Source organism: Haemaphysalis longicornis, unplaced genomic scaffold, assembly GCF_048455015.1.
Source record: "Haemaphysalis longicornis isolate Haplotype H1 unplaced genomic scaffold, Haemaphysalis longicornis Haplotype H1 scaffold_2, whole genome shotgun sequence".
Classification (NCBI taxonomy): Eukaryota; Metazoa; Arthropoda; class Arachnida; order Ixodida; family Ixodidae; genus Haemaphysalis; species Haemaphysalis longicornis.
The window spans coordinates 151,966,749-151,982,176 of record NW_027526295.1 but is presented as its reverse complement, the minus strand read 5'-3'; the positions used below and the strand labels follow the sequence as shown (position 1 = coordinate 151,982,176).

General features: G+C 45.9%; 1 protein-coding gene across 1 annotated transcript; it reads right to left on the bottom strand.

Moving 5' to 3' along the window:
• Window positions 1-1,998: 1,998 nt before the first annotated feature.
• LOC144167452 (uncharacterized) lies at window positions 1,999-15,155 on the bottom strand. Its single transcript, XM_077696713.1, has 5 exons — window positions 14,956-15,155; window positions 10,816-10,967; window positions 10,621-10,688; window positions 4,474-4,557; window positions 1,999-2,209 (listed from the first exon to the last, which is right to left on the bottom strand). Exons 1-5 carry the CDS (start codon window positions 15,055-15,057, stop codon window positions 2,085-2,087), a joined length of 531 nt encoding a protein of 176 aa, XP_077552839.1. The 5' UTR covers window positions 15,058-15,155; the 3' UTR covers window positions 1,999-2,084.
• Between the last annotated feature and the right edge of the window lie 273 nt (window positions 15,156-15,428).

Sequence of the window (15,428 nt, the reverse complement as noted above, 5' to 3'; positions counted from 1 at the left end):
TCCCCGATTCCCTTCGCATCGAATATAGAACCACTTTTTAGGATGGCATGCGTTGAAGTCAATCAAAGGCTTAGTCTTCGGCGACACACAGCTAAAGGTCTTGGCCTATGCGGACAATATTGCGTTTGTGTGCTCATCGATAGAGCACTCAGAAGAGGTCGTTGCACTATCTGAAGCCTTTTGTCAATTCTAGGGGGCTCAGCTCAATCATTCAAACTAAGAGAGAGCACGACTTGGCGAATGCTTGACCAAACCACAACTCCACGGAGTTCGGTGGAGGGCAGCCATATCTCGGGGTCAACCGAGACAACGGCAAAGCCATGGCCCGGTGGCAGACGAAACTGGCAGCTGCCTGAAAGAAACTGGAACCCTGGAGAGCGCGACATATTGCCCTTTTCTCTAAGGCACATGTCTGCAACGGCGTGGTATATAGGGCCATCTTGTACGGGGCCTAAGTGTCGACTGCTGACGAAGGCTCAGTGGCCAAGCTTCACCGGTTGTTCGCTGTATTTCTCTGGCTATCCACATATGAGCCCGTGCGCGGTATTTTCTGGAGTGTGGAAGCCGGGCCTAGGGCTTGTTAACGTGGAGCTTAAACGGACGGTGCAACGATTTATGTTCTTCCTTGACCATCGGGACGGTTTCCTCCAAGCGGCAGTCCAAAATGTAGGGGCGCCTTAAACCTCGCCCCTCCGTTCGCAACAACAGAGCCTGAACATGGTGCCCGTGCAACTGGCGGGAGGTGGGTGGGTGGGGGGGGGGGGGGGGGGGGTGGCCCACTCGCAGGGACTTTATTTTTGAATACTTTTACGCAGTGCAACAAAAAAAAAAGCTGTATTGGGACCTCTTGGAACAGATCCTCCCACCACCCATGTACCGCCTCTTGGTCGTGGGCAGTAATTTACTACTGTTAACGGAAACTTGGCTCTCAAGCGATATATCACAGACGCTGATGTCCTGCTTGATCTACTTGACTTTAATTTGTTTCGCAAAGATCGTCAGGGCACGCGGGTTGCAGGTGTCCTTATCTCTTGTAACAAAAAACTACCGAGCAAGACCAGGTCGAGTCTGGAAATATTATGGACTCCTTACCGTTCTGAACCATTATCTGTCATCCTAGGCGTGTGTTACAGGCCGCCGTGCCACAGCCCCGACTTCCCTCTAAAACTGCAGGATAATTTAAATGAACTCACGACCAAACACCCCAGCGTGTGTTTACTTCTGTACGGTGATTCCGATTTTCCCAACATCGACTGGCTGAACCAAGCTTCAGTAGCAGGAAGCAGCACAGAAACTAGAAAATTTCTCGTTGTCTGCCTTCATTTTAACCTTACCGAACTTGAAACCAACACGTGTGGCAACTGGTTCGACTAACATTCTTGATCTTGTATTGACCGATCACTCACTGCGCGATTTTAACAGCCCTAACTATCCTTCCGGAAAAAAGCGACCACAGGGTAATTCATACCAGTTTTCAGTTTTCTCCAGAAACAACCCGAGTTAAAAAAAAAAAAATCCATGACGTATGAGCGTATATATGGAGTGGAATGGAGGCTCACGAATGTATCCGTGAGCCTCCATTCCATTGCTGTCAGCGGTTGTTTTCCGTGGGTTGGTTGGAATAGAGGTCTAGGTTGAACCCCATACAGTTCCGAACAGTCAATGCTGCCTGGTAACATAGATGACGATGCCAAACTGCACTCGAAAGCGACACTTGAGGCTATATAGTTTTCATATATGCTCCCATTTATAAAACGACCATTTATATCTATTAAGGGCATTTAAGCTCAAAAGCCAAGATAGGCATTTATAGGCACCACAAAACACTATAAAAGATCTTATTTTGTGATTCATGCCCATATATCAAATTGTGGGATAGGAGATCAAGAAAATAAATAGACATTTGCCTAAAATCAGTTATCCCTCTACAATCCGTCCCTAGTTATGAGTACAGCAGAATACCACCCGTCAGCGCAGTTTTTTTTTTTTCATTTCTTTTAATACAAAAAGAAGAGAAAAAGTAAGTGTCATTCACAAAACTTTTTTCGTGGGTTTGCGAGCCCTAAGTTCTGAATTTAGGCAGATTATTCATCAGTGCACAGATCGCTGATGTCTTCGGGAGCTGCGGCATCGCACATGTGTTGAAAATGTTGTAAGCACTCTGAGGGAACTTTGTCGGCCACATCATCGGTGACATATAGAACACAGCCTGAAACAAAAGGAAGCATTTGTAACATAAATATTTGCTAAATAAAGCGCGATAGTTCTACCGAACGAAAGCAGGAGTGGCAAACATTTGAGTTTGTTTCCGCGTTCCGCGATGTCTTTGCTTACATACACATAAAGTTTTTGGGCCTAAAATTCGCTGTTTCTGGTTTAACAGGACAAGGATTCAACCATCTGCACGCGAATGCCATGTAACGCAGCGTGCTTGCCATGTTGAAATCGCGCTAATCTCAGTAAGGTCATCCAATGGTATTTCGCCTAAGAGAAGTTTTTGGCAGTAATCTCAAACATGTGCCAATTTTGAATACCATGGGGGTGATGCTGCCAATTACAGAGATCGCGCTCACATAACTGAAATGAAGCACAACAAAGCACTTCCTGGGGTGTTTTTTCTGTCGCAAAAATACATTTATCGACCAATGTTATACGATGGGATCTCAATTGGGCGATAATAGGTGTGCATTACGCAGTTATAACCACTAGGGCATGAACCTAACATGTAACCTTTGAACGCATTGCAATATTTACCTCTGCCTAACAGGTAATGCGTCAGCTGTTTGCGTAGTTTAGGCCATTTTGTTGACAATCTCAACATACACTCAAATACACCGTCGAGTTCACGCCAGAGTTTTGTCAATCACTGATGAAGGCAACAGTACTACGGAGATTTTTATAGATCAGAGTGTAAAAATGAATTACGCCTATCATAATTTCCCTCAAAGAACCATGCGCAATCGCATACTATGAAGCACGTCAATGGTCTGTGGCTTTCAGCTACAAGAGTGGAAGAGTCGCCCCTGCAACAAGGAATAAGCGTAAACATTTCTTTGTGAAACACGGTGCATTAGGGCTTGTGCCCATACATTTTCTGTTATTACAAGGAAAGTCAACTCGCCAAATCTGTGAGAACTACCTTTCATTACATTGTTAGAATGACGTTTCCTTTTGGGTTTGTGTCGCCAGTTTCTACACATGTTGAGGCTTAATGACATTACGCTGATGCTCGACGAGCATTGCAGAAGATTGATAGTGGTTACACAAATAAGGACAAGTGAGAGGACACACACAGGGCTTTCTGTGTGTTTCCTCTCGTTGGTCCTTGTTTGTGTTTGCTCTATCGATCTTCTGCAATGTCCTACCAACAGGCCCAAGACAGCACCCTCGAGGAGTATGTCTCATACCCTGTGTGAAGAGAGCCCTATATGACACAAACGAGGCACAGAGGCTAGGCAGACAAGCATTCACATAGCATTGTTATCATGCAAAAAAGCGATCTGAGACGTGAAGCAACTAGCAGATAATATAACAGGCAGCGTTCTCCTGCCGTCGTTTGAACAACCTTGAGAAAAGACAGGGGCATCATTAAAATTGAACCTATGAGGGGACGTTGATAAAACAAAAAAAAATTCACTGGCACAATTTGGAAGCGGGCTCCTCCAAACAGTTTTATTCCTTGTCAAATGCTTGTCAGGGCTACTTTTTCGATGGATATTGTAGCGCAGCTTTCCATAAAATATTCGTATTCGGTTGCAAGTGTAGTGTCGGGCTAGCTATTCTGTTTCCTTATGACCAAGCGGTTTTCAGTTATCGGCATTACATTCCTACCAAAACTAGACTTCGTACTCCATGTTTGAGCGAGAATGTTTTCAACCGGGGTGCTCATGGGTACAAGGCAGTGTTTTGTCATTTTTTAGGCGTATATATTCTTTCAATGGCTTAACGGAAATTTCAAAATTTTGCTGAGTTTGTTTAGTAAGTCCTACGAGTTAAAGACGTATCTCAAAAACAGACGTGCCCAGCGATTGCGGGAATTAAAATTAACCTACAAGTTCTGTGCTTGTATGTGTCTGCCTTCTAGGTTTCCCTCTTAGGGGGTTTTGATAACTGCCGCTGAAAAAAAAAAAAAAAAAACATTCGAGGCGGTGGCCAGAAGTGTGGCTGAGCCCATGTATAGTAAAATTCTCTAGAAAGTAACGGCCTGAGCTGATAATTCAGCACGTGTCCCTGAGAACATTTGCACAATTTTATAGAAGTAATCAATATACATGATGTACAGCTCTTAAAATAAATTCGATCTATATTACGCACAAGAAATATACGACGCATACAGCCGGTCACTGTCGATAGGATCTGTAAAGAAACAGCTAAGCTAATGTTGCCTGGCATATTTTAGCGCAATATTTACCCGTTCCTTGCTTTAAACTTCTGAAGTGAAGCAAATTTTGAATTTCCGCTGAGGAGACTTACGTGGTACATAATAGGATCCACTCAGGATCACACAGTCTTTAAAGTTGCTGTATTTGATCACGACGTTCTCGTGGTAGTCGGGGTCTGCAAAGCAACAGGAAAACAAACAAAAAGCTGTCACACTAGAATGAATGGAGCCACGCAGCTCCATTTATGGACATTGTAGAGATGGAAAAAAAAAAACGATCCCGCTGGCTTTTTTTGGTTAGAGCAGCGCTTTCACGTTCGCATTTCAAGGTCAGCACACTCAGGAAGCACCAGTGTTTTAAAAAGCGGATAATGTTGGCATGATCCTTCTAAATGTGCCTGTGCATTAGTAAACACTTTATAGCGCATTCACCAGGAATTTCGTGCCGTAAAAGATTATCTTTATCACTGCGAAAGTGACACGGAACTCTGAGCGAATTCTTGTACTGAATCATCGCACATTTCTTTGCTTTTTGCTCGACCGCTAACAATATCTTGTTTGCTATGAAACAAATGTAATTGCAGGTGCGATTTCTCTCTTCTTTGGTCATGTACTTTTTCTAGCGGTACATAAAAAAGCGCCAGTGCGATCCAGTCCCCTATTCTCAACTATAAGCGGTAGTCACATGCGAACGAAGCATAATTTGATTGCTTTTTGTAAAGGAAAGTTTTCCCCTAAATCTGGTCGATTGATTACTTTTTTACTTGCATCGCGAAGGTTCGAAGCTAATCAGGAAGGCCCTTTTTGACGGCATCTTCTCAAGACGAATCCGAAAAGAAGTTGAAAATGAGGCACCGGACTGAGGAGCCACAAAGTCGTGAAAAGCTATGAACTCCTGAGACTAACTGTAGGAAATACGCAAGCCGTTCGTCTTCAATAATACGGACGGTCGTCAAAGGCTCTCGCGATCACCCGCATGCTCCATTAACCTGCGCTTGTACCACACCGAAAATAATTTCAATAACGTCAAAATTTCAAGAAAATCCACTGCCTTTACGGAAACACGATCTATACAAACACTTGCGAGCTCAGGTTCGCATCTATAAAAAAATTCCCCGCATTTCCCCGAGGGGGAGAATGTGAAAGTGCGAATGCACGGTTGTCGGCCCGCTTGCGGCGCTTGCGCTCGGCCCCCGCAGCCCAACGCCTCGCCGCCTTCTCTTCCATCTCTTCCATTGGGTTTGTAGTATCACGTGTACACCACGCAGTTATCAAGCCGCTATAACGCCGCTGAGTCGCCAACGCACGCCGCTGACGACGTAGTTTGAATGCGTTAAAGATATAAGGCGCGTCTAACACTGATATCACCGTCGCGGCCGTTGCTTGGTCGGTAGCGCGTCGCGCCGCGGCCCGCAAAGTCCTCGGATCGAAACCTGGCGCCGGATGCTGTTTTTTCTTTAAAGAGCACTGCGGACGCCGCCGCCGACGCCGGCGGTGGATGGTTTGGGGTCGCTTATAAAGAGCAAGGACTACAAAACGTTTTACTTGTTTCTTTCTTATTTGCTTGTAGGTATTTTTACTGCCAAATCGACACCAACTAATGCTGAATTCCAATGGGAAGTCGGGAGCGGTTGCCGAGCTACGCCGTAGAGCACTCTGCTCCCTCGAAGACCAGGTGCTTCGAAACTGCCTTTGGAACGCACGCGCTCCCGCCTGAGCAAGTGCCGAAGCACGACGGAAACAGGAACTTCCCGGCAGCCTTTACGCCGGGCCATTCCGAAAAATTGCGCTGGCTTAGCTCAGTCATGCCTGGGCGTGCGTAGCGAGAGGCACGGGTAATGTTACTGTTTAGCTTGGTTCTCTGTACGGTTACGACGCTGCTCGGGGCGTGCGGCTCGGTCCTCCTCCGTCTGCTCGGCTCGCTGCCTCCTCTTGGTTTCGCTCCGACGACGAAGCCTGGCTTCTTTGGTCTCTTCGACTCACTTTCCATAACTGACGACGAATCCAACCGAGCCTCCCCTTCTACAGTCAAACCCGGCTATAACGAACCCGGATAGAGCGAATTATGGTATATATCGAACAAAAATAATTCAGTTACGGAAATACATGGGAAACATATTCCTTATAACGAAGTTCACATCCGATATATCGAACTCTGGGCGCCTAGAATGGCCGCCGAAATGCATGATCTCGGAGCGGCAATTGAGATGTGGATTGGCCGTGACCACGAAGCAAGAGCCGCGACCACGGAGCGACGTGACGCCCAATACGCGTAAGTGTTTCCGACGCGTGGGACTCGCGACGGAACCCGCCTTGTCAGCGAGTCCGGACCAAGACAGCAGCATCGGTGAACTGTGGGAAGAGCTCGCCAGCGTTCCCGATGATGTCGCGAGAGAAATCCGTCCGACGCTTATAATGAAGCGCTTTCAGCCGTAGATGTGCTCCGCCAATGCTTCTTAGATTTTTGAGGACGCGGACGGGAACTAGTGCAAACAATGTTTCTTGTAAGCCGCCAAAGCGAAAGTGAAAACGAAAATCGCCGCTTTTTTTTTTTTTGCAACGTGGGCAGTTAAGGCGGAAAGTAGCTTTGTTATACTTGCAATAAATGGATTATTTTGGTATGGTAATGGCTACTGTACTGTGTTCGTTTCTGCATACGCGGATGTCTGAGTTCGTGAAGGGGGGGGGGGGGGGGGACGAGGGGGCGGGGGGGCTCCCGCGGATTGCGAACTCGTAACAATAAGTTCGTTATAGGCGGGTTCGGCTATATCGAACTATTGGATATATCGAACTAATCGCGGTGCATATTGCAGTTCGCTATAAACGGGTTTGACTGTATATATACGATTTTTTTTTCAACTTTTTGTATTTTTTATTGTTTCTATATTTATTTTTCAGCGCGGCGAGCGGCGTTGCTAGTTGCGGCTGCTAAAGAATCGCTAGGTTCCATAGCCGCCTCAGGTTGCGTATAGAACGCGAAGACCCCCCGAGGAGACCGTGAAGAACGCCCGAGGTAGTGTAGTGTAGCTTGCGCTACAAAATAATAAGAAGAAAAGTTAAGGAGGGGGATCGGCGCAAGAATCGTTTTTGTGAAGATCGAATCCGAAGAACATGAAGGAACAAAGCAAGAACTAAAATAGGTGCTGAGAAAGCAGCATGTGTCACTGATATCTTTCAGCGAAGAAGAACCACTTAACGTTGAGGCAAGAAACACTACCAACGAAAAAAGTTGAATGCATGTGTTCAGATGCAGTGTGTCCACCTAATACAACTGTAGCAATTTGCAAGCAAATGAACAAGTTTAGTCGAATATGGCATGAGGACGGCATTCCGGCATTCACACTTCCTTAGCCAGAAAAAATCATACAAAGTCACTATAACCTCAGCTTACTCCAAGAGGGGTCACATAAAAGCTGACAGCCGAATTTCTACGATGGAACCATTTTCAACGCTCCGTGATACATTCACTTGGAGTCTGCTTTGGACCCCTCCTGCTTCTTTTTCAAATTACGCTTGCAGAAACCCCTCTTTGTTTGATATGCAGAGGTACAAAGTTTTCTAGACATTTGCTGCAGAAAGGTAATGGTAAACTCCTTTCAATTCAACAGCAGAGCTGTTAGGCCGACACAAATCCGTCCGTCGCACCAAAAAAAGAAAAAAAAAAAAAACCTCGAAGCTTAAAAAAGGGTGGTTAGTAAGGTCCCGGGAATCGTATCCGAGGCCTTTACGCCGTGACGACAACCTAACAGCTAAACCACCCCAAAGGCCCAAGGGGTACGGGGTTAGCAGTGTAGGCGAACAAAAACATGTGCCGCTGAGGAAAAAAAAAAAAAACCGCTTCCCGTAGTTGGAATCAAATCCGGGTCCCTCGCGTTATGAAACCGGCGTCTATCCGATTGAGCAATCATCGCATTCCGGGTTTATAGCATTTCCTTTGGGATCGTAGCGCGGGCGTTGGTTGGCTTTGGACTTTGCCGTGGGTTATAGCGAAAGCTGACGCGGTCCACTTTGGGAGGGATGTGAAAGCCTGCCTATGTACAACCCTGCGGATTTATACAATCTCCTCCCACACCCCCCACACCCAATAAAAAAAAATCCACAACCACGAGCAGTCCGCCCAGAAATTTATGCACTCCCCCCAACAGCCCCTAAACACCCCACAGGAGAATTTAAATCCCCCCCCCCAAAAAAAAAAAAAAATCGGAATTCTGGTTAAACTCCTGCTTCCAGTCACGGAGAACATTCAGCGGAAAGTTCAGAAAAGAATGTGAGGTGATAATAAATGGAGCGGAAACTTGGCGCCTTATTAAACAACTACAGAAAGCGAACTCAGGCCGGCTCGACGGGCCATGATACGAATAATGATCGGGGTAACACTTAGAGATACGAAACAAGCTTCCCGGATCATAGAACAAACTAGAGTATAAGATATGTAGTTCAAATAAAGAAAAAGAAATGGACTTGGGCCGGCCATGTAGTGAGACGATCCGACGACCGTGGACAATTAAGGTAAGAGAGTGGATACCAAGAGATGGGTCTTGAAGAAGGGGAAGACCATTAATCCGATGGAGGTATGAAATAAAAAAAATTCGAGGGTAAACTGTGGACTCCAGCAGCGCAGGGCAGGAGCGGTTGCAGGTCAGTGGGAACTGCCTTAGTCATGCAGTGAACCTGAGCATGATGATGATGATGATGATGCATTCTACCTTGCGAATCACTCAATCTTTCTTCACAAGTAAAAAAAGTACGGTTTTCGAGGACTGTCAAAGAAACTCATCCGATCTTATCTTCCGGGCAGATATCAATTCACAAGAGCTAAACCAACACACATCACGCTGTAGAAGTATGTAAAGTGCGGAGTTCCACAAGAAGGTATTCTAGGCCCTATTATTTTCCTTTTTTATGTCAATGATGCGATCCCAATGGAAAGACGCTGTAAATTTGTCATTTATGCGGATGACTGCATGGTATTTTCTCCACGGAATGACGGGGCGGCAATCTTGACGAAAGCAAGCAAGTTCCGTTTTAAAATGCAAGCTTGGAGCGAACAAAATAGCCTTATTTTAAATGAATCCAAAACAAAATGAGTCATGTTTCATGCACCACGAACAAGTGATCAGTGTTCCGGAAACTTGTTCTTGACCCTTATGCTGTATGAATCGAAAAATCTGTAGAAACGCTCGGTGCCATTTTTTGTCAGCACATGTATATCATTGAATGACCATCGTAAAAAGCTACAGTCAAAATTAAGCAGAACCGAAGTGGCCATTTCTTGCCAGCCTCAATTAAAAAGCAGTTATATCATGATCTCTTCAATTCTAACTTGAGTTGCTAACTTGAGTTGCATATCCTGGTGTTAGAGAATACTACAGCCTTACATATATATAAAATTACTGTATTACAAAAACTGAGGATTGCGCACTATGAAAAAGTACAAACACACGGCTGCAACCTTAAAAAAACACGGTGTTATAAAAAGGATATGTATAATTACAAATTGATATACAGTTACCAAAGTTCTATGAAAGGTAAGGTAGATTTGTTTTTAAATCTCCGGCACGAGTCCGGTACGAGTCATCTTGGGAAATACCCTTTTCCAGTACCAATTATTGGAACAAAAGATTGCACCAACCATTGTCTACAACATAAAATAATTTTCGCTGAAAAGATGTTGACATTGCAAAACTTTCCCGCAAGAAACTGGTCGAATGTTCGCTTAGAGAGTACGTGTGAATAAACCTTTTTTGTGGGAATTTTATTCAATGCATATCAAAAAGCTTATGCATGTTTGAACATCTGTTATAACCTTTGCTGTGCTACTGCATTGCGTCTCGCTGCCGGTGGATTTCTGGAGCCCCGTCCAGCCACAAATACTCCGCTTTCTCCGCCACCCCCCTTTTTCGATGTACTTTTTGGAGCTAAAATAAAACTAAGTCATTGATTGATAATTTTGTCTCAACTGGTTATTTCTTTTATCTCCACCTGGTGCTAAACGCAAGAAACATTAATGTCATTGATGGATTATGGAAGTGACGGTAGACTATGAATAAACATTCTTGGCTATATCTTAGGTGCCGTTAAATGTTGGCGAGTGCCGGCTTGTTCATTTTATTTTTGCGGTAAAAACTAGCAATTGATTGGTCACAAACCTAATATGCAATTACACTCCTTCAGAAAATTGAAGGCCAATACGCAACAGATACCCAACTTGCTTGTTATTCGCAAAGAGCGATACCAACCTTCGTCCGTGGTGTAGACGAAGCTATCAGGCGTGGGGCCAGCCGTCAAATCAAATGTTGTATGCTTCCTGAAAATAGAAATATTTGTGCAAGCACTCCGTAAATGTAACACTGCAGCATGTTCGCGCAATCAAGTAGATCTTTTTCTCGTGTAAACTAACCGCGGTCTTCTCTACTGCTGGCACATGTACGTACTTTGACGTTCCGCGGTGACCCTTGAAGTCGAGTTCGTATGTGGCCTTTTTCGCATGCAAATTAAGCTTCGTGCGGGTGGCCGTGACACATTCGAAGACGCCGTCGTCGTTTGAATCTGAAATAGCTTTCAGCTCCGGGAACATGGCTACCACCTGCAATGCAAGGACACATATTTTAGGTATTTTATTTACCCGAGTAAGCACTATATAACTCTAGGACATTAGTAAGAACTCTAAGGGATAAGGGTCACTGATAAATTACCGGGAAACCTTTGAACCTGCTTGAAATGACTACCTGCTGCCAGGTGCTCACTTCTAACGCTGCATCTATAGAGAAAATATGCCTTAGCTGCCACACTACTGCCACAGATGGAGAATTGATTGATTGGTTGATTACGAGGTTTAACGCGCCGACGCTTCACAGGCAATGAGGCGCGCCGTAGTGGAAGGCTCCGGATTAATTTTGACGACGTCGGGATCTTTAACGTGCGGCGAAATCTCGAACACGATGGCGTTTTTGCTTTTCGCCTCCATCAGGATAGCGGCCGCCGCGGCCGGGAATCGCAACCGCGACATTGGACTCAGCATGCACAGCGCCATAGCCACTGAGCCCCCGCGGCGGATCACATGGAGAATTAGACTGCTGTGAAAACGAGGGCAATCTCGCGGTTTAGTGTCCCGAAAAGGCATAGGGTGTAACTTCAATCTTTTTCCCTGGAACCAAGAGCAACAACCAAGAGTAAACGACATGGACACTCTTGAGTCTGTTTTGACATAAGTGGACACTTTTGCGGCTTATTCGCTGGTAAAAACAGGCCTCATGGTTTTAATTTCGACTTTTTAGAAGGCGCATGTTTATTATGTGGCGTCAAAGAAGTTAAGTTTGTTGGCTACGTGCCATACTACTATGCAAGTAGAAGGTCGCATCGGGAAGGCTAAACGCAAGCATATGAGACTAGTGCCTCAAGACATTGCCTTATTAACGTGAGATACGCATAAACAACATTATCAGATCCAAGCTACCATTAAGGTATGTGGACAACAGTGGCACCTCGAAGCTACGTGTTGAATTAGCGAATTCCACTACCCCTTTAAAAAGGAGGCGGTTCCATGAATAAATATAATCGGCATCGCCTTTGCATTGTGTACGGTGGGAAATTCGTTCAGCCTCGTGGAAGTTTAAATAGCTTGCTTAGTTTTCACTTTCGCGTTGTTATAATGAACTAGAATTTTACTAGTGCCGTCCTTGCCGGTTGTCTACCTCAATTCCACCAATGCTCCGGACGGACTCAAGGGGTCCTGGAATGAGGACTCTTCCCCAGGGCTGACTGCTTTAAAGACACGTTTATTCATCCTCCTCCTCTCGACTTTCACCAAAGCAAGACTTTTAGTTCGTATGTTCGTGTGCCACATTCGGCGTTACGTTCTGAGATATACTGCTTTTCACTGGTCGAACTTGCACGCAATAAAAGTCACCGAATAAGCGAACTGAATGACGGCCTTCAATCTTGATAGTACCGGCTAAGTATTCGCTCAAAGTTGGAATAGTTGGTTACACGGTACTGAAGATATATTGTTAGCACTGCAGGGCGGGACACGGGAGAAACTCTGGTCACATCGACTGATTTTATCAGCACAGCTGTTCAAGCCGACACGAATCCGTCCGTGGTAGACAGAAAACCCCGAAGCCTCAGCAAAAAAAATTGTTAGGCAGGTCGCGGGAAATGAAGCCGGGACCTTTAGGCCGTGAAACCGGCAACCGAACTACTGGGCCACCCCGAAGGCCCGAAGGGTACGTGTTAGCAGCGGTGGGGATCAATAGCATGTGCAGCCAAGTGAAAAAATTTACACTATCTTCCCGTAGGGGAACCCTGAGTAGTATGCGAAACAGCCATGGGGTCGACTGAAGTTCCCATTAGTTTTCAGTTCGTCGTTTCCGTTGACGTTCAGCTTCGCGTGCCTTCGTTGTATCAGTAGCTTCTTGACGTAGTTTGAATGAGTAAAGGACACCAGGTGCGTTCGTAGCACATGCTCCCGTCTCGGTTTGTAGCGCAGTGGGAAGAGCGCCACGTACCTCCCGTTGCGGCCAGAAAGTCGTGGGATCGAAACCGGGCTCCGCCTAAGTATTTCTTTTTATAATGGACTGCGCTGACGTCAGCCCAAACGCTGACGGGGCTGAAGAGACGCGCATATGCGCAGTAGAGTGTGGACGGCGGACAACGACAACGAGGGAGGGAGGGACACAGCCCCGAGCATGAGATGCTTCGCATCTAAAACAAAACGGTTCCTGGGGTCGGAATCAAACCTGAATCCCTCGAGTTATGAAACCGCGCTTCTATACGAATGAACTACCATCGTATTCCGAGCGCATATCATTTCGTTTGGGTTCGTAGTGCGGGCATTGGGTTTGTACTTGGCCGCGGGTTCTAGCGCGTGCTAACGCGGTCCACTGTCACGGCCGCTGGATGAGAGCGCACGTCAGTGCGCCTTTCATCCAGCGGCCGTGCCACTGTATACGACGAAGGCCTCTCCTATCGACCGCCATGCAGCCGCTCCTGTCCCGTGTCGCTCGAGTCCTTTCTTCGCCTCCGAATTTCCTTATTTCGTCCCTCCGTCGAATTGGGCCTTCCTCTTTTTCTAGACCTGTAAATCGACGCCCACTCCGTCACACTGGTAGTACACCGATTGTCATTTCGCCTAATTACGTGACCAGCCCAAGTCCATTTCTTTTTCTTTATTTGAACTATTCTATCTTCTACTCTGGTTTGTTATCTGATCTAGGAAGCTCGTCTCCTGTCTCTAAGTGTTACTCCGTTCATTATTTGTTCCATGGCCCGTTGAGCAGACTAAGTGTGTTTTAAGATGTTTAGCAAGGCACCAAGTTTCCGCTCCGTATGTCATCACGTCGCATTTATTTCTGAACACTGCCGCTGAAAGATCTTCATGCCATTGGCAGGCCCGGATCGTTTCCTCCGCAGGCTTTCACATCTCTCCCAAAGTAGACCGCGTTATCACCCAAAGGAAGTGCTATGCGCCCGAAATGCGATGATTGCTCAATCGAATAGACGCCGGTTTCATAACGCGAGGGACGCAGCTTCGATTCCGACCACGGGACGCGTTTTTTTCTCTCTCTCTCTCTTTCCAATTGGCTGCACATGTTACTAAGTCCACCGCTGCTAACCCGTACCGCTGGGGCCGTTGGAGTTGCCCAGTTTTTTTTTTCTTTATTGCCTGTCTTTGGTATACACATTACCAACAAAAAAAACTATTACAAAGTGTGAAAAGACACCAGCACGTCACTTGCTATAGTGTGCGGTTGTTAAAAAGGCCGAAGCCATGCCACACTTTCCACCACATTTAACCTGTCAGGTTGGACAACGTTGGGCTTTACACACTTCTAAGATGCCCCGTACACTCTGGAAGAACAACTCTCTGCTCGGCCTCACATCAACATCATTATGGCGAACCGCCATTCGAGATTTCCATATACTATGCAGGGCCAGCAACATCAAAAGATCACACGGGACGGCGCCGTAGTTTTGAACGGCCAAGGACCTGATTCCATGGGTATCCAACGGAAAATCCTTTTTTTTAGTGTTCTCTGCAAAACTTCCCACACACAAAAAAGAAAAGTTAATAGCGCAAAAAAAAAAAAAAAAGAAGTTGGGGTGGCCCAATAGTTCGGTCGCCGGTTTCACGGCGTGAAGGTCCAGGGTTCGATTTCCGAGACCTCCGTAACCACATTTTTCTTTTCTTGAGACTTCGTGGTTTTCTACCCACGACGGACGGATTTGCGCCGGCCTCAACAGCTCTGCTGTTAAAAACAACTCCATTATCTTAAGAAGAAGTGTGGGTAGTAATGTGATCTGCGTAGAAGCATCTGTTCTTTGAGTTGCAGCGATTTTACGGTTCCATCTTTGTTTCGTAATAATGAGATGATGTCTAGCGCCTGTCCAGTCCGCAGTCCTCTCTAGCCACGCCTTTTTTGCGCTAAGAAATATGCACAAATTATGCCAATAAAGATACATCTATTACTTTTCCTAGACGGAAATTCTTTCAGGTTGCGTTGCAACCAGTAAGCCTTTTTGTAGCTTGCGTACATAAATTCTTTGATTCAGTGACAAAGAATCAGTCCACTTACCTCAAAGGCGTTAAGGCTACGAGTCTGCCCGGCTCGAACACCACCTAGTGCGACAGAAACTGAGAAAGCGAGACCAAAAAGGCACCACACTTGGCTTCCCATTGCTGTGTCCGAAAACAGTCGCCGTGCTCTGTAAGAAGACAATAGCAGAGGCGCAATGCTGGCTTTTATGCCGCAACAGAAGAAAAACCGACGTAATAAATACAGACTGTCTGCCGCAGCGATTTCAGGGCTGCTATTCATTTATCTTGGGGTAGACAAAAGTGGAAGATTTATTATAGAGTGCGTGTAAATGGGGTTGCTCTACGTGGCTTGTTACGAGATTTATTGGTTCGCCCGTGCCTAAAGGGGACAAAAGCGGTGATTGAACCGGGACAGTTTGCCGCAGACCTTATCGCTGGGATGCGTTTTCTCCAGTGTAGACGAAGAGTAATGAAAAAATTTACTGAAAGGCACAAAATACAATTGTAGCA